The following is a 22,086-nucleotide window of genomic DNA, read 5'->3' as shown; positions in this document are numbered from 1 at the left end:
TTGGTAAGGTTCTATCTTCAGCAGTGCCTCTACACGAGAGCCGAGACGAAAAAAGAGAGACTGAACGAGCTCTGTCTAGCAGCTGAAGCTTCTTTAGACTATACATAGAACATATGTATAGGCAGGCAGCAATGTGTCTGTGTGGCGGAGTCTTATAGTTCTTCGTTGTGGGTTAAATGAGTCGTGCCGCAAGGGTCCGTTTTGGGACCGCTCTTGTTTAAGAGGAAGCTTTAGCTCAAGTGCTCCTATCTAAATACATGTAAAAGGAGAATTCGTTTTTCTCGGCAACCACTGCACCAAATTTGACGAGGTTTGTTGCATTTAAAAGACAAACTTAAAATCTAGTGACTGTTGGTTTCGAATTTTTGAGTTAGATTGTCAATTTTTTATTAAAAATTGGCAAAAATCGAAAATTTTCAAAAAACGAAACTATCAAGTTTACAACTCTGCAACTTAACCACTAAAAATGATAATACAATTATGTGAATTGCATCTAATAGTACATCTAAAGCGGACAAAATTGATATGTTACACATTAATATAAAAAAAATTTAATCATAGAGAAATACAACCTTTGCAAAACCGTTGTAACCAACGTAACAAATTCACATAAGATGTAAAATCACATATTGAATTTGTCCGCTTTGAATGATCTAATGGATGCCGTTTACAGAACCGCGATATCGGTTGTTGATGCAGAGCTATGAATTTATAAACTTCGTGCTTCTACTTTTTTCAAACGGTCAAATATTTGAAAATCATTTTAAGAAAATTCAAGCCCTAAATCGAAATTCCGCTTCCAACAGTCACTAGAATTTAAGTTTCTCTTTCAAATACGACAAATTTCATCAAAATCGGTCCAGGGGTTATCTCATAAAAACGTTTTTGCGTTTTACATGTATTTGAATAGGCCGCGTCGGAGTTGGGCCCGAGCTAAAGCTTCCTCTTAATAGTTATATGAAAGATTTTGCTAGCTTATGACTAACATCAAAAATTTATTTATATGCTGATGACACGGCTTCGGTTATATAGAACAAATTTTTGGACGAAGCCGCTAGAGTACTACAGTATGATGTGTCTAAACTACTTGATTGCTTCGTTGACAACAAAATGTCTATTGATAAATCGAATACTAACATGGTATGTTTTCAGAGTCCATATAAAGTAGCTTCGTATATTTCTCCTGTTTATCTCCGCTCCAGTGGCTGCATTGCACGTTCTCTTCCTCTGGTAACGTTGGTAAAAAACACAAAATACTTGGCTTTACACTTCGATGACACCCTGTCATGGGATGTTCACATTGAAGAGCTCGCAAGACGTTTACGGTTCTGTGTTCGCTCATTTATATGCTCTGAAATATTTGTGCGAGGCAAATGTTCGTAAAATGCTTTACAAATCACGCGGGGGATCGATCAGAAAGTACGGAATAATAATTTGCGGCTTTGCCTCTTCTAGTAGATTGAAGATACTTAGCCGCATCATAAAAGAATATAGCCTATAGCCTCTCTTATGGCAGACTTGGTTACGGGGAGCTTGTCTTGTTAAGCATGTACAAGTCGGACATGTTCTTTGTCGAGCAGCAAGTTCTGTTTGACGCCATGTGTAAAAATTGTTTTTCTAGTATATTCAAAAACTCCAACGTGAAATCCCTCTGCTTACGTGAGATAGAAAAATATGTCGTACCTCGTTTGCACACCAACTATGGCAAGAGGACTTGCGCTTTCTACGTGCCGGCTAATTTTAATAATTTGAATGATAATGAGAGCACAGGATCATTTAAACAAATAAAATCATTTCTAAGGTCGAGCATTATACTTAATACGCATACTTAAACTTTTCCTTCAGATTTTTGTGTAAGCATGCATGCAGGACGGAGCACATTTGACAGACTGTTCTCTCTCTCTCTCTCTCTCTCTCTCTCTCTCTCTCTCTCTCTCTCTCTATATATATATATATATATATATATATATATATATATATATATATATATATATATATATATATATATATATATATATATATATATATATATATATATCGCGCTTGGCGTGCGCTAGCAATTAGGAATACAGGTTCCATTGAAAGCAGCCAGCACAGAACACACACTCGCACAAAAAAATAAACAAAACAAAACACGAGACCAGTTCAGCTTCACCTGTTCACTCTTTGGAGTGAGTGCACATGTCTGAGAGCACTACATTTGTAATTACAAGGCATCGCAATTAGTGCACACGTGAAATTACAGAAAAGTGTTTCCTTGCGTGAATGCGTGTTCTGTGCCTCCTGCTTTCAATGGGACCTGTATTTGCTAATTGCTAGCGCACGCCGCGTGCAAGGTTTCGTATATATATATGACTCCCCTGTTACCTGAGGTGCGGGAACTATATGTGCAAAAAAAAAGAAAAACAAAAACAAAACCCAACCCGTTTGATTTGTTTCGGCAGGCAATGATGTCGGAGCCCGAGAACTTCACTCAAAAGATACTTGTCTGGGCTGCGAAAAAGTGGAATCCTTGCGACGTTGTCGTCATCAGCGTCTTTCTGGTGGGAATGTCTATGCGCTTCAGCACGTCCACACATGCCGAGGGCCGGCTACTATACTGCCTCACAGTCATGTACTGGTACATTCGGCTTCTGGACATTCTGAGCGTGAATAAATACCTCGGTCCCTACGTCACCATGATCGGCAAAATGGTACGTTGGTACAATGTTTTCTGTTTTTCCCCAGACAAAGCGGGGAAGGAGATGAAAGAAAAGGGTGTCAGCAACGTTCCTTTTTGAAGGAAAGAATTAATGCAGTAAATTGTCGTGTTTCGCTATATATGGGCGTATAATGATAAACTTTTAAGACAGGATTTCTAGCTACCCTGATTACTTGTTAATATTCATGGTGAGCGCATATTCTGGTATACATTGCATTTAAAGCTGGCTGTCATATGTAACACGTGTTTTTGTGCAACTTATGTTTAGGTTTGCTAGGAAATAGAAGGGAGATCTTTAAATATGTGTTTCGAAGTAGTCGATCCTCGTTTCTAAATATTGTCACGTTATATTGACTATATATACGTTTTATACAGTCTTAATAAAGTTTGCACCCTTTGAGGCTTATCCTGTCCTCCAACCAATAATCATCATCTGCCTTGCTTGCGTTTCCTTTCTTGAAAACCCTGCGCTCGCTACTTTACTGTAGAGAATGCTGTGTCACGCAGATAACGCGCATGCCGTTCGTGACCATGAAGTACTGGGCGCGCAGCGTTGAAGAAAGGAATGGTGGGCAAGGCAAATGACGATTACTTTTGAGGGGCAAGATAAGCCCCAAAGCGCGCTAACTTTTCTTGGATTGTAGCAAGAAGTGTGCATTGGAAAACTACCTCCTTATTGGGCGAACCTGTGCCCAGACAAAACAGGCTACACTGAAAGCACCACGACAGCGACAAGCACAGTCGATGATCATCGGAATGTGATCAACGGGTCAAGCGCGTCGTCTTTGCTACATGACTCGTCGAAGCTTTCAACGTAACCGCTGGTGCATGCGTGCCTTCCAGCAAGTACTGCACAATTCCCACCGCGCATACAATATTACACAAAGTTCGATGACAGCAGACAACAGATAGAACCATCTATAACGTTCAAGAACCTTCCAGCACATGTAAGCCTAGCGATAAAGTTTGACATTTGTTAGACGGTGAAAAGCAACCACGGGAGAAAGATAACCAAGTACAAGTGTCAATATCACGTACGAAAGAAGTTATTACTCACCACGCTGTTCACTAGTTAAAAGTGTCGTGGTGGAGGATTTAGGGTTCATGTTGATCAAATAAAAAGGCATAACATGCACATACGTAGTGTGTTAGTACATAGGCACTTTTTGATAAGGGTGCTGTCTTCGTCTGAGTGCTGTTGCCACAATCCGAAGCCTAGCGTACAAGTTCGGGCTCACCAGCTGCACTCATTAGCGTATAAGCCAGATCCGTTGACTGCCCGCAGAGATTAGAACTGCGTTTCGTCGTGTGCTCCCGCAGGTGATCAACATGATGTACTTCGTGGTCCTACTACTCGTGATACTGATGAGCTACGGAGTGGCGAGACAATCTATTCTGCACCCGCAAGAAACCGCGTCTTGGGGTCTCATCAAGAACATATTCTTCATGCCTTACTGGATGATCTACGGCGAGGTGTTCGCCGACAGCATCGACCGTAAGTTTGAAAACAACAATTAATTAATGAAAATGGAACCTTGAACTGGAAAAAAATAAAACAAACGACTCTATAACTTTACTTTGAAACCAGAAGGTCGCAGTCGTAACCAGGGCATGTGTGATGAACACGTGTACTGTAGTTTTTATACAGGGTATCCCAACTATCATGCATGAAGATTTAAAGATATGCAAATGCCACGTGGCTGGACAGAATCAAGGTAGTGTTTGCTGTCGCTTGGAGATTCTCAGATCATTTTTTTCATTCCGCGTAATAATTATTTGGTCTTAATTATTCAACGTCTCAAATCTTATAATTAGATGAAACGTGCTAAGGAGAAAATTGTGAAGCAACATGAAAAGCTCTCTACAGCTTTCTGTTCAATACGCGCGACATAAAAGTGTTTTTCCGGGCGTGAAATAAGCCCGCGAATACACGCAATGTAGCGGTGCGACTGGCCACCTGAGGCACTTTGCTTGCATTTGCGGAAAACACTGTTAAGTAACACGTGTTGAGCACGAGAAAGCTGTATCGGGAGCTTTTCATGTTGCCCTACAATTTTTTCATTGCCACTTTTCATCTGATTATAATATTTGAGAAGTCGATTAATTGATTCAGACTAGCTGTGTAATCAAGCTAAATGCAAAAAAGATAATCTTAGTATCTCCAAGCGACGGCAAAGAACATTACCTTGATTCTGTTGAGCTACGTGGAGTTTGCACATGAATGATGTTGGGACACCCTGCATGAAAAGATTAAAAGCGTTAGGGCCGGGGGCGCCAGTTTATATTTATCTTACCGTAGAACCAGGAAGGAAGTAATGCAAAGAGATTGACTGATGCCGTCTTTTCAAACTGAGAACGCTGAGATGTGTTGGCGCGTTCATAACATGCAGTGTGGCATACAGGAAATATGACCTGAAACAGCAGTTTAAGTAGATAGGAAAGCTTTCTGTGTTCTACCGGGGCAAGTTGCGAACCTAAAAGAAATTAAATAAACACAGAGAATTCATTACTGCGATGATATCACTTTCAACAACAGCAATGGAATCTGCTATATAGGGTGCGCATAAAGCCCAAGTACAGCCAACGCACCGATTTAGTTTTGCATAGCAGCCGGGGCTTAGTTAAGCGAAACTTGATTCGAAAAGTTCTGCGTACGAAGCTTCGCATAGGACTAGGGAGAAAAAAAAACGAAAGAAAGGAAAAAGAACGCCAGCTACTCCTGTGTGGCCTGGCTTTATATCGAAGATTGTAGCGTAAAGCTAACACCCATGGCAGTTCCCTAAGCTCTGCAGAAGCTATTCATTCGTTCTTTGACCGTCATTGCTATAAGAAGGTATAACTGGTTGCTGTTTAATTATGGTGCGGTGTAGACGTGTTCTGTAGCGTGGAACGTGCATGGTCTTTTGCACGTGTGGCGTGACCAGCCGTCTGCACGAACGAGGGGCAGCCTGGCGATTATACCTGCCAGACGGGCAGCTGGATCAACCCGGCAATTATGGCAGTCTACCTCTTGGTCGCCAACATACTGCTAGTCAACCTTCTCATCGCTGTGTTCAAGTAAGATCGACTGTACGTTTTATACGTCAGTGATGGCTGTGAATTTATCAGTGAAAATCCTACTTTCTCACAAAACACTAATCACGTGGGACAAAACGGTAACGACGGAGTGTGTTGATTTGGGAGTGAGTGAGTGCGAAAGCACAGGGGGGGGGGGCAGTCGGAGGGAGGGAGAAAGGGAGGGACTGGGTGAGTGAAGCCACTACAAGAGGGCTAGCACGAGCTCATTCATTAACGTACTTGAGTTGAACATCTTGAAGGGGCAGCGCGAAAAGACGATGACAGAAGGCAGGAACACACAGGACAGCGATGAACTCACAACTAACTTTATTCAAAGGCATACAGACACTTATGTACATAACCCATAGCCACGCGCTCTCCCATCTATGGCGTCATTATCGGTGCGCAGGCAAAAAACACGCAAAACCATTTAATCTAATGCTACGCTATGAAGCGGCTTAAAAAATTCAAGTTCACTATCATGCAAATTTAACGATGGCATGCTTACACAACGCGACCCTTTTTTCCTGATATAGAAGGCCTCAATAATCTCCCTCGTAGTCTGATTTTTATGCGCGGAAAGTATGAGTTACTTAAGAGCTTACAACGGAAAATAAATTTAAATAGAAGTCTTGCCGAACTTCTTATCTGAAGGCAGGTAAAAACGCTATATTTTGATGCAGGACAACAGCGTCGTTAATTAACCAGCAGGCTGATCTCAAAATATGTCTATTGTTGAGATCACTATAAGCAGTGCACAGATGGCGCAGATTCACAACAGGCTGTCAAGCCCCACGTTAGAACACATGTGAGGGACATTGTAGTATGCCTTTTCACCTGTTTTTTTGCTAGCCGAAGCAGTGGCGTATACGAAGCCTCCTAGTAATACAGCCATTTCTATGTCGAATGCAAGATTCCAGGGTGTTAAGCCTAATCTAAATCAATAGTATACTCGTGTTCGTGAATCTAGTTACTCGCTGAAAAGCACCATATGCATCCATCGACGTCCTAAGAATTGTGTAATTGATTGTAATGATTGATTGATACTATTGATTTATATAGGCCTAAGCTAATCACACACAAAGCGAACAAGCCCATGCGTATAAGGTATACGTTGGCAGCAGGGTTAGAAAAACTGAACACATTGAAGCGAAGCAAGCATTGAGCGAGACTTCTGCGTATGCTCAGGTTGCGTGGCTTTCTTTCAGCAACATCTTCATCGAGGTGAACGCCATCTCCCAGCACGTCTGGAAGTCGCAGCGATTCACGGTGGTAATGGAGTACGAGCAGAAGCCGCTGCTTCCACCACCACTGATCGTGCTGTCGCACGTGCATCTAGCCATCAAGTGCGGGGTGCGCTGGTGGAAAGGCAAGAGCCGCACCTTCGACCACGGACTGAAGCTGTTCCTGGATGAGCCGGACATCGAACGTATTCACGACTTCGAGCAGGAGTGTGTCGAGGGCTACTTTCGCGAGCAAGAGACTCAGAAGCAGATGACTACCGAGAACCGTGTCTTCAATACCACTGAGAGGTAGGTATAGCCCAAACGGCGCCATCTATTGGCAGCCTTTGGGACAGAATGGGGCAACTGCATGGAGTGAGATTGCAAACGCTGTTGGATAGATTCTACAAATTGCCAATTTTCTTTATTCTACGCGCCTTTGCGCTTTACCGGTTCCTGAGCGAGCTCATAGACATAATTGGGCTGCTATCTAAATTACCTGGTCTTACAGCACTGTACCAATCGATGAGCTTAAGAACATGATATTGCTTAGAGCGCTCACTTCAGATGGAAATGAAACATGCACCTTTTCATGTGTCGGAACTTGAAACCCCAACTTGTCCACGCAGAGTGGACGCCATGTCGCAGAGGGTGGAAGACATCCACCAGTGGGAGATGAAGGCCAACGCCACCATCCAGGGTTTGGACATCCGACTAACACAAGTCGAGCACCTCTCGGAGCAGATCTCCGCCTCGGTACAGCGCCTGCTCGAGGTGCAGGAGCTGGACCTCGAAGACAGCCGCAGTCCGTCGGCCGAGAGCGACAACAGTGCGAGTCCGACCGATCACGGGCCTAGGTCTCCGTCACCGCCGCCATCGCAGCCTCCACAGCTGCCAGCATCATCAGACAAGGGCACCGAGGCTAGCAGGAGGCCAGAAGAGACTGCGCCGGTGTCTCCCAAGAGGCCGGTTATGATCGCGCTGTCGGCGCCCGACGGCACGTCGGTGGCACCGCCAGACCTCCTCGTACGGCAGGGCTCCGGCAGGCGGCGCGGCGGCTCCATCCGAAGGAAGACGGCGCACCAGCGGCTCAGCCGACAGCTCACGGTAGCCACCAACGAAGTTCTCGACATGGCTTCGCAGAAGCGGAAGAATCTGCAGCGCTGGCAGAGCGTCTGCCAACCTGACGTTGGCGGTGGCAGTGACATACTGCAACATCACCAAGCCTCTGGCAGGACCAGCCGTCTGGAGCGGGGCATGTCGTGCGTCAGCCGATGGACTGAACCGCGACCGGCGCCCACCAGCAGTTCTCGAGCTCCCTTCTTGTCGGCTTTGCGCGGCGAATACACGAGCATTACGGATGAACTGGAGAGCACGGCGTGCCTGCTTCCGCCTCCAGAAAGTCCCACCTCCCCGGCACCGACTCCCATGGTGGCGGCCATAGCGGCTGAAACGGAGATCCTGAGGGACGCCGAGGCGGCCGACTACCAAATGATGGGCGGCATCATCCAAAGGCGCCTGCAGGGAGAAGAAGCCGCTTCGCTCGAGGAACTGAGCGACTTCGCCGAGGAGTCGTCGGACGTCGAAGAGATCGTGGGCACCGGCTCGCGGCGCCTCACGATTCGCGTCACACCGGCGTCCGACGACGACAACCAGCGAAGGAGGGCTAGCTTACCCAGCGGCGGCGAGGCACCCTGACGGTGGTGCGACCGCAGCCTTCTCTCGTCTGGCCGGTGCGCGCATGCGTATAGGTTTTCACACAGTGTCGACCTTCCTTTTGCTAGAGGGCATCCTTAACGACCATGTTTAAGGCTCAAAAAATGTTCAGCCCTAAGCCTGGGTTTCTTCATGTAGCAGCGATATTCTGTAGAATGCGTGGAGAACCAGCATTTGACTATAGTTCATTGAAGGTTGGTCTGCTGTGACGACACAGTGAAGGCTTGTGGCGGTCGTTTCAAGCGCATCTCATGTTATGCGATTGAAGCAAATAGAAGCCAGGCAACTAAGCGAAGCTTACCATATAGCACCGCTGACTGTAAATACATGATCAAGTAAGGCCCAACTGCCGTCTCGCAGGGTGGCCTCTTTGATTGATGACGCAATAATTACGTTCGCCCTTAAAGCCAAGGGAGCTATAGATATAGCTACGTATGGCTTCACTCTGAGTACGCTTTGCACGAAGTCAACAGTGCGACTCCTTTCTTGATATAAGGTACGTATGGACGAGAAACTATCTCCCGTTGGCGAGAGCAAACACTTTTTATTCGCCAGCATTTGGGCGCAAGTGCTTATCAACGAGGTGGTCGGCATTTGTATGGACGCAATCATCTCAAAGAAGGTTATGTACAGGAATGGCGTTAGTGCGTAGTAGTATTCTGGTTGTCTATCCTCCTGAATAGGACGCTGTATTCTCTTTTGGTGTACCTCGTTGTCTTCCGCTCTGCAAGGCAGCTATGGTCATGTGTAAGGTGCAGCCAGGGTTATTCATGAACCATAATCCATGCCCGTTTCTACAGGCGATATGACTCAGTGCCGACCAATATTTGCTATTTGACTTCTGTCGTAGCAGCGGTCATGTGGTTTTTTTGTAACATAGTAACCCTTTTCAATATTTCTACTTTTCAGTTTACCACTGTGTTTTTACATCAGATTGTTGTCAAGAGCCAGTTACTGCTATCGCTTTTTATTAAAAAAAGTGTTCATGCTGCGTTACAAAATCGTCATTAAAGCTACTCCGTAACCGAGTATTGTCATGATCTCTATAGTGTTAGTCGTAGCGTGAGTAATGTCAGTCGTGCGTTTTGAGGTAGGGGGAGCAAATCTGAAGTGCCCATGACCACATACACGATATCTTGATGTACAGGTACTGGTGTTGCATGTGCTGCTGAACGGATAATATTCAAGATTCGGTCGAAGGGTTCATCGAGAGCGCAGGTAGAACAATAGCTAGAATATGAGGAAGGATAATGATAAATGTGGTGTTACGCCACCGCAACAAATCAAAAAGTATTTATCACAACACAACCATTAAGCTTGATATGCGTCAACGAGAAGATTATTGCCTCGTGCGACAGACCACGAAAGCCCGACACAGGAAGAAAGGAAAAGAGGCATGTGGTACAGTTCAGCAGTAGCTGGTTCCGAGTAGCCGCAAGATTAGTATAAGTCAAATGCATACCGCAAGCTGCTTATTGATACCAGCATCATTTGTGAGAGTTATGAAGTTAGCTTCCTCTTAACTGTAGAATAGCATTGCACGATTATTTAATTACGAAATGTCTTCATGATCCGTCATTGCGGACAGACTGGTAGCTCACATTAAATAGTAGAAGTCAACTAACCGTAAGTTTCGCGCAAAAACAGTTCGTCGAATTGTAATCGCGCCTTTCATCATACATCTCAATGAAAGTGGATATCGCGGTTGTCTGTTGCATCAGTGATTACGAACGGACACAGGTAATGGTGCAGCTTAGCTAAAACATAACGCGCAGTAATGCACGACTTTCGTGAAGAGTTTTACGAGAAGATTGAAATCCTACTGCAAATGCATACTGGCTCACATCAGTGTTACTACATGAAGATCTCGACATATAACAGGCTAGCCACAATGTCACGCAAAATCATTTTGTATGCATGTGGTAAGGCTAAGCTCCAGTTTGTTGGTCTTTTCGCTGAAACAGTTCATTGTTACGCTGCATCAAAGTAGTGGCCTAAGTTGAGACGGGAGCTAAATATATACAGACTACATTTTTTTTTTCGCGCCAGGCTTTCGGTCTGGCGGCCTTCGGCGAAAATGCGGCCTTCGGCGAAAATTGAGAAACCACATTGCACCGAGTTGACGCAGGTTCACGCACAGTCATCGGCGTTCGCATGCTCCGAGGATGCTTTAGAATGGGAGGAAGGAATGTTCCTCAAGCTGCTTGAAGGAGTCAATACACTCTAGAACGACACGTCCAATATCAAAGCACGCTAGAACGACACGTCCAAAAGCAATGCACGATAATTTTCTATACTGGCTAACTACATAATTCTTAGAACTTAACTGACTTCGCAAGAGTTAAAGGGGAGCTTCTCAGTAAATAGTAAGGCGTCCTAGAACACATCTAATTCAGCAGCTTCTACACTTCTACTTCTTGCGTAGGCATTTTTTCTGCATCCTAAAGGAAAGCCACCAAAGGGGGGGGGGGAGGACACTGACGATTACAATACTTCCTAATGCGAAAGTTGAGCGCTGCTATATACGCGTTTTCATATCGCTGGCACGGCCAATCTGTCTCGTGCGGGACGTTGCAAACAGAGTGAAATGTGGCGTGACTGCCTCGCTAATCGGGAGATCGCTAGAGACGGCGCGTGGTCAACGCGTGAGCGCGATTCACAGCAGCCGCCGCAGACAGACTTCCGCTAGTGCAGCGCTTTGTTTCCATACAGACGACGCGCGCTACTCTCCGTGACGCCATCTCGTGACCACAAAGCCCTGCTGGCACGGCACTACAATTTTCTTCTCACGCTTTCGCCATACCATCCTCCTCTGCTTTCCGCCTCATGATTCCGCTGCACCCTCCTGCTCCGCCTTCATTCTCGCGCGCTCTTCGCCATCGCCGTCTGCCGTCTTCCGTTGCATTCCACTTCCGCAAGCACATGACTATCGTAAATCGCGTAGCCAACGCCTGCGTCCTTGCCCAGTCAACATTTAAGCGGCAGCACAGCAGGCTAAATGCGCTGTTTGTTCTTTCTAGCCTGTCTGAGAGCACTGCAATCGCGCTGGTCGAGCGGGCGTGTCACGTGCTTTATTTTTTTTTTTTCACATATTGCGGGCTTTGTTTAAGACACAGAAAAAATGATTACCCAACAAGTAGGAAATTAGAAGCAGCTGCATTAGATTTTTTCTTATATACAAGGCTCTACAACTTTTTACTGTAAGTTTTCCCCTAAAGTTAACACAAGTGAAGTAGGTTGTTTGTTTTAATATTTCAGGGTCAGACAACATTTTAAAGGCTCGCCCTTAAGCTCCAGAGGAAAGTATTGATTAATTTGTAGGTTGATCAGACATTAAGTCTAGGTTCTTTTAGGGAAATAGGGCCCCAGGAGGGCAAACTATAGGGAAAGTCGGCATCGTCTCGCGATTGAAGGTGGTTCAGTGTTTCCTCGGATAATACGATCACCCTTGACAGTAGTGCCTGCCGCAGAGTCTCAAAAGTGCACTGTATACACCCGTGACAACGTAGCCTAGCTTCTCTCGGACAAAGGTTGCGCGTCGCGATTAAGAGCTGGTGCGTGCTTCCATCGGTGCTATAGACGTGTATGTGTGTGTCTGACCGGACAATTTGCGAATGCCGAAGAAGTCGTTGACAATGTGAAGCGGGCGCGCAGTAACTTACCATGCGATTGCCTCGTAGTATTGCACACTCTGCACGTAGTGGAATAATATGTTCCGATAGGATGTTCCGGATGTTGACTGTAGAAGATCCTAGGGGTAAAAGTTTGTTGAAGTAGTAAGGACATTTGTGAGTTAATTGTTTTTTTCTCTTGTTATTGTAGTCACAAGACGGTGCTTAGACGTTTAGCCTTCAATTTACGCTGTTCAGGTCGAATGGAACAAATATATTAACGGTATAAAGGAATTTTTCACGAGCTAGCTTCCCCCCCCCCCCTTAAAAGAACAAAACAAGTGGTAAAAGAACTTCATTCAGATAGAACGTCACAATAAAGGTGGTTTTAAAGCAACATTAAGCTACGTTTTGCAGAAACCTAAAGTGTGTAGTTACACTATGACACGTTCTCACGCGGGCTTCCGTAATGCGCAGTTCACTTGATACCATTTCATACATGGACAACGCATTAACTCCTCACTGCAAGTATTGTTGAAGCATGTAATGCTCTATAACCGGGATGAAATCAACCGGGACACAGTGGGTTACTAGATTCTCATTCACTAATCGGCGTGAGGCAGACACTGAAAAGGCGTGAGGCGTGAGGCTCTGGTAATGCACCCCTCAACGAGTTTGGCCATTTTAGACAAACAAGCGCAGCGTATACACAACATGCTGACTTTCGTTTCTGCATAGTACTTCGCTATAATACGGCTGAAATTTAAAACCGAACGCCTTGCGCTTTTCCTCTCGAGGAAGCCGTGCTCCCAGCCAGAGAGGCAAGGTAACATGCAGAAATGTCATGATGTAAAACTCACTGCTAGCTACGTCATTCAGCAAGGCACGTGACTTAGTTTAACCATCCAACGCCGAAGGCTCATCCTACGGCTCCAGTATGGGTGAAAGCAGGGAAGGAACACTGCTTGCGGACGCTAGTCGAGGCAAAAATTGTGTCTCCGTTAGGAGTAACGCTCGCTTTTTAGCCGCATAATAACAGGCCAGTCAATTCCTTCGATCTCTTCTAAATATGAACCAATACCATAAATTTTTTTAGCAAAGCGCTTCTCAGACGGAGTCCTACAACTTTCAGTGTATAACAGAAATTTGCAGTTGGGCCTGGTTAGGGGCCTTTTAATATTGTTGGCTCCTCTGAGCATCTGCATGCTTGTATAAGGATGGTGCCATGACGCCATGATCTGGACATCTAGCGGCTCATGGTTCCAGGTACAGTGGGAACAACGTCCTGTTGTATTCTTTGATAGTTGTCTCTGTGAGAGAGACAAGTTCTCTCAGTATTTTTCTGGTTATTAAATGCACAAATTAGCTCAGAGACGACTTAGATTCTCTTTAGATATCGTTCACAATGCATGTAAGTTAGATTGCAGCGTGCCTCATAGCGGCCGTGCGCATGTCGGTGACGAGCTCCGTTCAACGTTTTAATAACTGAAACCTAATTTTTTTGTATCCGTTATTAAACTTCACGAACATAACAGTATTTAAGAGGGGCGGGAAGGCCACTTCAATGGACATTTTTTTAAATACAAAACTCAAAGAAAATGGATGATCCGAAACATCGTTGAGAGGCAGCCGTAGGGTGCCTCTGAGACAGACGCGCGCAAGCTAGAGTTTATGTAAGTAGCCAGAAAATCGACCAGCATAAAGGTCGGAGAACTGATGTAGTTTCCTGTCTTCTTACGTTTCAAACGCTTAATATTTGCTGTACTCGTCAACCGTTAGCCGAGTGGCACTTTTCACGCGGCCTAGGCCTGGACAGCGTCTCAAGACGTTTTAAGCTTGCTGCGGGGATGGTTACAATATTGGACGAGTTGTCAACTCGCAAGTAGGAGCTGAATCCATGCTTATGGTAATACCCAAGGGGAGCCGGCTAGTTCAGTTAACGAACGGAAATTCTGTTTAACGAAGACAACTCCAGCGTTCTAATATTTGTCTTTGAATGCACAACTATAATTTAAAGGTTAGTTCACTAAGTTGTCTCTTGTCACTGCCGCGCATTGTGATCTAAGTTTACGTATGACGTCTTCCGAAAACAGGGTCTGCACGCGCATCCTAGTTCATCATTGAAATAACAAACTACCAACTTTCATCGGGACGTTTTAAAACACGTTTTTCGTTTCTTAGTTCACGGCGGAGACATGCAAGAGCGAAATGAACAAATGGAACTAACTTCGGGAGGTGCTACGTAGAAAGAGTGTAGGAGTTCAACGTATCACAGCAAGGACACCTCTTCAGACGCATCGTCTCCGGTGTAGGGGGAATCTACATTGCGCTCATATCAGTCGGAACTGCAAGCAAGACGGGGCAACGCAAACACGACCACCGTCTTCTCTTTGTAGACTATTGCTTTTTTCTCCAAGAGTAGCACACTGTTGTACAAACGAAAACCACACGACTGCGAGTTTCACCTCGCTCTTCGAGTGCGAAGAAAGTGTGATCTGTACATAGATATGTAAAACTGTTTCCAACCTGCGCGAACATATCCTCGAACCGTGCACCTCTTGTGTCAGTGTTATGTAAGAGTTCCAAGAAAACTGAAAGAATCGCGCAACTAGCTCCAGAGGTATTTTTATTCCCATCCATATTGTGCGGTGAAGGTGCACCAGGGTTATTTCCCTTTCCTCGCAAGAGCATGCCTAATCAGCTCAAGTGTAGGAGGGCACGCCAGGTACCCCGTTTCTTTGACTCGTGCCATGCCCTTGACTCGCGTTTGCTCGTATACCAGTAGTCTTACTAGCAGAGTTATAAATATATCTCGAGATGCGTTGAGACGGGTTGTCAATGTTGGCTTGTGCGTAGAAGAACCTGCGTTGCACAGCGTGCGCTCAGGTGAAGACATTCATGTGCAGGCTGAAAGCTCAGAACGCGTGGTAGCAAACTGAAATATAACTATAGTTGCTGGACCTTTCCGTGAAAATTTTTGAAGACATTTGAAAAGGGGCACAGGACGTGAATGTACCAAAGAAGCATATTTTTGTCTTTTTGACTAGTCGTTATAAGAAAACTTAAACCATGGCAGCCGCGTTGTTATCGCTTTAACGTAAATGAATATTACATATCGTCGCATGTGCACTGTGATCTGCCCAAGCTTAGAATTAGACAATACAATTGCATGGTAGTCGCTGCGGCAACTATTCGACCTCCTATTTTAAGGAGAGTTTTTGTGGCTAGGTACAGTAGCCATGGAAAGCTCCTGTAGGTAGTTGGGCAGAAATATCGCCGGAACTAAGCTGTCTATTAATCCTTGTATGAATGAATGAGTTAGCAGAAGTGTTGGTAGCATGCTAGAGACATGAGACAAGGTTCGAAATTGTAGTACAACACTTAGTCGGAGTGATATGTATTTTAGCCTATAGAGCCGCAAAGAATATCACTTTCTGCTAGTGCTTAAACGAATGCTGTAGGGAAGCGCTCGACAACTTTAGAAGGGGAAATCGCCTTAGACATTGATGCCGCACCCAGTACCAACTTACTTCGGTTGCATTTCCGTAGATTTCGGCAACGTTCGTAATAGGTAGTAGAAGATATCTTTGTTTTTCAATAAATTTGTTAGGAAGAACTAATTTAAATCTTACTGGAAAGGTTTGCTGCACCGTGTTCAAGTCTAATTTTTTCCGAATTCGGACAGCGAGAATGGTACGCAAAAGCCTTCACGCCTGTATTATTCCATAGCAATACATATGACACTGCGTGCAAGTAAAGACGGAAATAAATAAGAATCTTGCATAGAGTCTTGCATCTGGTCTCACAAAAATAATGAATAGGGACGTCTAACATTTAATAACATTTAATAGAAAGAGAGAGAGAGAGAGAGACAACACAGTCTAACAATAAAGTGCGCACATCTTGTTTATTCTACTGAAGTGCGATGCGTCGTGTGTGTCTTTATTCTTTGTAAGCCACGTTCACGACTTTTAACATTTATGATGATTACGCGTAGAATAAAAAGAAAGATAAATATGTAGGATGATCATATTTCGCCCCCTTGCTGATTCTGTAAGTAGTAAAAGCGCGCGTATCTAATCGTTTGTAGGCAGGTTTGTACATAAAGACTAAGAAAAAGCTTCTGAAATATATAAATATATATAAACAAATATAGAAATATATTTGTGTAAGGAATACAGGATGCAACATAACTGTAATTATTGAAAGAAGCGTGCTGTGATGAAGAGTTGCGGATTGAGTACGTTTAAAATATATTACCTAAGGAAACAATTGTGGCGACGATGTCAACCTCACGTGTGACTTTATATACATGCCTAAATATGTTTCTTTATTACTTGCCACTTTTTAGCGGATCAAGGATTCCATTGTAGGCATCCGTGTTTGAAGAGCACACACGGGCTTTCTTTCAGCGCAGTGGTTTATTGATCAGTGAAGCGTTTGAATTTGCCAACACGAGACATGTTCATGCTTTCCCTCTGGTTACACGTTATTGGCCGAGGGGCATTTTGTAATGTCAATGTGCAACGAGGAAGAAGTCCGTCACACTGATGAATCGGGAGTGTGCGTGGAGTCTTCAGGAACCTACATGAATACGGGATTGCGAATGTGTTACAGCTCAATAAACTCTGATTAACCTTTTCGAGAGGGCGGCACAATATTGTTTGCACACTAAATTAAGATTTAATCATCTAGATACTTGCTGGTCCTGAGATTGACCACTTGCCTACTCCGTTCTGTAAAAACACGTGATACAAAAGCTTTAGAACTAAGCTGTCATTTTTTGGAACGGTATTTTTCGTAGGCATTGTTACAAACGCTACAAATGTTGTAAGCAGTGAGACTTTATTGCGAAGGAGTTGTTATGGAATGGGCTGAATCGCTAGAACAAATTAGGCAGTCGAATGCTGGCAGTCGAAGCTTGAAAAAAAAAAGCATTTGATGGAAGGTTTGAAACAGTGGTTTTAAGCAAACTTTTATGACTTATGTTAACCTTTCTCCATTTAAAAAGGCTTTGAACTGGCGAGAATACTTGCTTTATGAAAGACAGTGAATCGAAATAGAAATTTGGCACAGCTGCCAGAAGAATACCGATAGCGTTGTGCAGCTTGATTGCTGCCTTTTGCTTTGCATGAAGCTCTATTCATCTCGTACTAGAATGTGAGGAGTTCAGTTGAGACGCTACTGAGACTTCTTAAGCTCATAAGCTATGTGCTGAAATATGCACGCATTCGACTGTTTGATTTCTTCGATTAGTGCGGGATTGTTGCTGCTTCATTCACTATTTCTTGTGTGGTCTATACATACTTATCTATTCAGAAGGTAGCATGCGACGGGCGTTCATCATCTGGACGCCGCATAGAACTGTGCTGAGATGATCCGTGATTGTTGTCTGGTTTGTTTGCCAATTGCCTTTCATTCAATGCGATTACAAGGTGGCAGAACAAGCTGTGCAAATTCCTTTCTCCATGATAGCAATTTCAGAATATAAAACTTATCATGCCGAAGGCTTATAGCACTGCGCCATGTACTTTTCGAATTTGTATGTACCGGCGATTCTGTCCCGGAAATCTCAATATTTTATTATGTGGTGTTAGTTGGCAGTTGTGTACCGCGCGCTTATGTTTCAGCAGCTATCCACGAAAAGGCTGTTTGGACCAGTTAAAAAGAAAGCACTCAAGTGTCCCCAATGTGTTTTTTTTTCTTCAGAGCACTTGTAACTCAATGCACTTCAAATAGCATGGCTTTAATTCTTCCAGTAGCTGTTTTCGCTGTGTCCCCTGAAGCGCAGAATACGTGTGGGCTGCTGCACAAGATCACGTCACACCGAGTATGAGAAGTTGGCACAGATGATAAGAAGTCGGTCCAGCTTGACTAGGCCTTTGTGATCTATTCTTTACATATGGACAAAAAATAAAGGCAATAAACTGTTTTACAGAATGAGCGTTGCGGCCTCTGTTTCTATTTGTACTGGAGATGGACTTTTGGATGGGAGCCGTGACGGACATTAGTGTCGTACTCGAGATGGAAGTCGCAGGAACTACATATCTGCCAAAATTGTAAATAAGTATCTAGTCATTAACATACAATGCAGTGTTAAATGATGCATATTTTTTTCAGATTTTTTGCTGGTAAGGGCGAAATAAAGGGTTGCGCAGAGACATGAAATTATGGGAACAATCAGCGTTACGAACTTGACGTTGCATGGTGACGATGTCCTCGTCGTGTTTCATCTCGCCTTGTTTGCCTCTGGAGATATCGCTTCATGTTTTCATCGTTCATTATTTTCTGTGCAACGAGCCTCTGCAGATGTTAAGACACATGTTAAATGAACAGTCTTGACCTCAGGCTTGGAGCTTCGCAAGCAAGCAGAAGGCGGCCTGAGGGTTTCTTTGGAAGGCGGATACGGAAGACGCAAGACGGATACATTAAAAGCGCCACGGAATCTACACGAGCAATTAACCAACCCGCAAAAGTTTCTGTTTGTCTACATGAACACTGTAACTCAGAAATAAGGGAGAGCTAATATGTTCGCCATGGAAGAGGACACGAAATTTTCGAGAGAGAGATAGCTTATCTAGACTGTTACACAGAAGAGGAATCTCTTCGAATCAATGTTCCATCTGCGTTTGCTGCAATGTATTCTTCACGCAGACACATAATTGATTTTCAATGTCTCGCTCAACACCACAAAGAATGAAAAAATAGCGAATGCATGCCGTAGCGAAAATTAATCCTTCTTGTATGCCCGCCGGCGTAGTTACCCACTAGATATCCGACACGTTTCGTTTTTTTATAGATTACTTCGGAAGATTCTCGTTTGCTTTGTCATCTCTTCCCTTTATCCCACTGTTCTTTGCTTATCGCCCATATCTGGTTACGCTCTTTCACTCCAGCGAGAACGAATATAGTTATGAGTCAGGGGTTCACGAATGCCTGGCTAGAACACTTCGGTGAGGCATTTTGGCTGCCAGTCAGCCACGTGGCGAACCGGAATTGCGCCTGCCATGGCTGTAACGGATATGTTGAAGCTGGACGATAGCCGTGCTTGCTTTAACGCATGGCCTATTTCACCACTGCCGCCACAGCCCGGTTTGTTATATGCGCTGCAGTGTACTGGCCAATCGGCTACCACCGACGACGAGGTGAAAGAAAACCGTAAGTCGCCGCCTGAAGTGAAGAAAACAAATATAAAAACAATATGATGAAAATCTGTGGAGTTACAGAAAGAGAGAGAGAGAGATGTAGGGAAGGGAGGGATGTTATCCATTCAAGAGTCCGGTTGGCTACCCTACGCTGGGGAAAGGATTTACAAAGGTGCGCCAGAACACTTTCCGGTGGTGGTCTACTATTGACAGTTATTTCATACTGCCGCAAACTTTAAATACTCATTTCTAAACGTTCATCGCAAGAGATTTTTGCACGTCGGTCATTTATTGTCCTGGGGGGATATCATGGAATGACGGAATCTCCAAGTGATATGGTGTCTGAGGAGATAAGATGAGCTGTCCGTTAATTTTTTAGGGTAACATTTTGCGAAAATTACAGCTTATCACACACATTGCAAGCGCGGCCAAGGCGATTTTCTACAAGATTAGGATTGCATTCATTCGTATAAAGCAGAAGGAAACTGTCATGCGTCGTTTGCTTGTCCTTTGGTTTCGCTGCTTCTTCCCAGTCCGTAGCGCTCTAATTGCACTCTCGTGGTGCGCCGTGGTCTTGCGTTGACTCCGCGTCCTTCTTAGCCTCTGCCTTAGCAGTACAAAGAGCTTCACGTTCTTTTGCCATTACGTTTAAAAAAATATCCTCCGCCATTCCACCTTGTGAAAGTGTAGGTATATACAGCAAAGCTGTTGGGGACGTTAAACAAGTACCACCACCACCACAGGCGACGTACGTCACGCACGCACGCACGTTTTCAAAGTAGTGCCCAGTCCTCACTCACACCAATATAATCGTATAGACCCACGGAAAGGCACAGTTACACATAAACCAATTGTAACATGTATAAAATGATGTTCCATATATAGAGTGTACACAATGAATATGTACAATGTTGATGTGACAAAGATACCTTTCACAATTTTGAAGTGATGTGCATGAGAAGGAATGTAATTAGAACATACAAGAAAACATAATTCTGTTACGTCTACGCATAAACTTCAACACAAATCCTTCCAGCTACCGTTTCTTTTTGGTCCCTCCACCTGGTGTGAGTGTGGTATTGAACTAGTTGAATTTGTTAAAGTAAAATGCGTCGGAAAATTCATAAAGTACGACTTACACACAACTTACAGACATTATAGCATCGTATTGTAATTAGAATATACGAGAAAACATAACTGTCATACGCGGAAACTCACACACAAGCCCATTTTCCAGCTGCTATGTTTTGGGTAAGCGCACCACGAAAAATTTTCAACAACTAGAAGCTAACAGTTTAGCTGTAAAAGAGAGGGCTCCAATCTACGCTGTGAAGGTGGATTGCAAGCGAAGCTGTGGTATCACCTGATCCGACAGACCAATGTGACAGGGCCTTGAACTGGGTCCTGCCGAGACTGAGCACTACCCTTTATGCAAACTAACGTTGCTGTACATTTCGTAGTTCATCGTATTGGCACTGTTCTTTAGGCGTCCTAACTGTGCGTGGCTTGCTTTGCGCAGGAACCGCTGCGTCCTACACAGCCTGAGCACGGCGCGGTTGTACTTTTTGAAGTTACTGTTCCCATCACCACTGATCGTATTCACACTGCTCTTCGGGAGTCCTAACTATGTGTGACCTTTCATAGCGCTATCAGAACACAAATGAAATCATTTGCTAGGCGGGTTCTTCTTTTACACATGAAAGTGTAGTTAAGTCACTCGATACTTCGTAATCTACAGTCGCCGCTTCCCGGCAACTTCAGCTTAAGCAACTGTAATCTTGATTGGGAAACGCTCTCAGCGATCGCTGTGCATAAAGGCGAGATTTCTGGTTCTTTATTTTTTTCCTTTCAACGCACGGCCCGCGCCGCCACTGCCACAAATGCACCGAGGCGAGCGCCATCTGTTTGCGCTACAAGGAACCCAAGCGACGCACGCGGCGCGCGCCTCCCGCTGTGATTGGTTGAGTTTTTGGGTACGGAGACGAAGGAATTCCGGGTTCCTAGTCATATACAGCTTCGCTGTAAAAACTACGCATCTTTGATGCCCAAGCGACTTTTCCTAGAGAGTCGATTATAGCCACTCTGTCACCCGGGAGGAGGGCGCCGAATAAACTGGGGCCGCTAGAGAAAAATCGGCCTCCTACAAAACTAAAACGACAAATTAAGAAGTCCTCATGCACTTGCTTGCGCAAGAAGACCACACATATGGATAAATACAGGCCAATCTATGATGTTCGAATGAAGTCATCTTTGCCGTAGTTTATGCACGTAGTCCCCGCAGGGAAGTTCATCCTTGACTTGTTTAATAAGCCATCCTATCGAGAAAATGCACAGACTCTTTGGGATATGAGAAATCAGTTAGGAACTCATGAAGGACGCGAAAGATGATGGCACATGACACGACACCTGACAGTGTAATCTAACGGTATGATCTGGTTGACTATTTATTGTTAGTGTTCCTTTATATCCGATTCCCCATCCTAGTTGCCAAGACTGAACCAGCGATGAGAACCATATTCTGAATTCCATGTGTTCTTTTTTTCCGTGAGATTCAAGTTCAAGTTACGCCATGAAGAAGTTGAAATATGGCCTTATGTTTATTTGTCCTTAGCTTGAAGTACGTAATGTTCAGT

The 22,086-nt window shown here is 44.4% G+C and overlaps 1 protein-coding gene across 1 annotated transcript in view; it reads left to right on the top strand.

Moving 5' to 3' along the window:
- The window catches only part of Trpm (transient receptor potential cation channel, subfamily M), a 50,545-nt gene extending 37,075 nt beyond the window's left edge, over positions 1–13,470 (top strand). Inside the window, exons 17-21 of the mRNA XM_075678717.1 lie at positions 2,445–2,693; positions 4,022–4,196; positions 5,626–5,758; positions 6,967–7,290; positions 7,611–13,470. Of these exons, the coding sequence (XP_075534832.1) occupies positions 2,445–2,693; positions 4,022–4,196; positions 5,626–5,758; positions 6,967–7,290; positions 7,611–8,679 (1,950 nt within the window). The 3' untranslated portion in view covers positions 8,680–13,470. The remainder of the gene's footprint in view (positions 1–2,444; positions 2,694–4,021; positions 4,197–5,625; positions 5,759–6,966; positions 7,291–7,610) is intronic.
- The last annotated feature ends 8,616 nt before the right edge of the window (positions 13,471–22,086 follow it).

The sequence above is a fragment of the Dermacentor variabilis genome, chromosome 2 (assembly GCF_050947875.1).
Source record: "Dermacentor variabilis isolate Ectoservices chromosome 2, ASM5094787v1, whole genome shotgun sequence".
Lineage (NCBI taxonomy): Eukaryota > Metazoa > Arthropoda > Arachnida > Ixodida > Ixodidae > Dermacentor > Dermacentor variabilis.
Note: the sequence above shows the minus strand (reverse complement) of the source record. Positions and strands in the feature narration are given on the sequence as shown.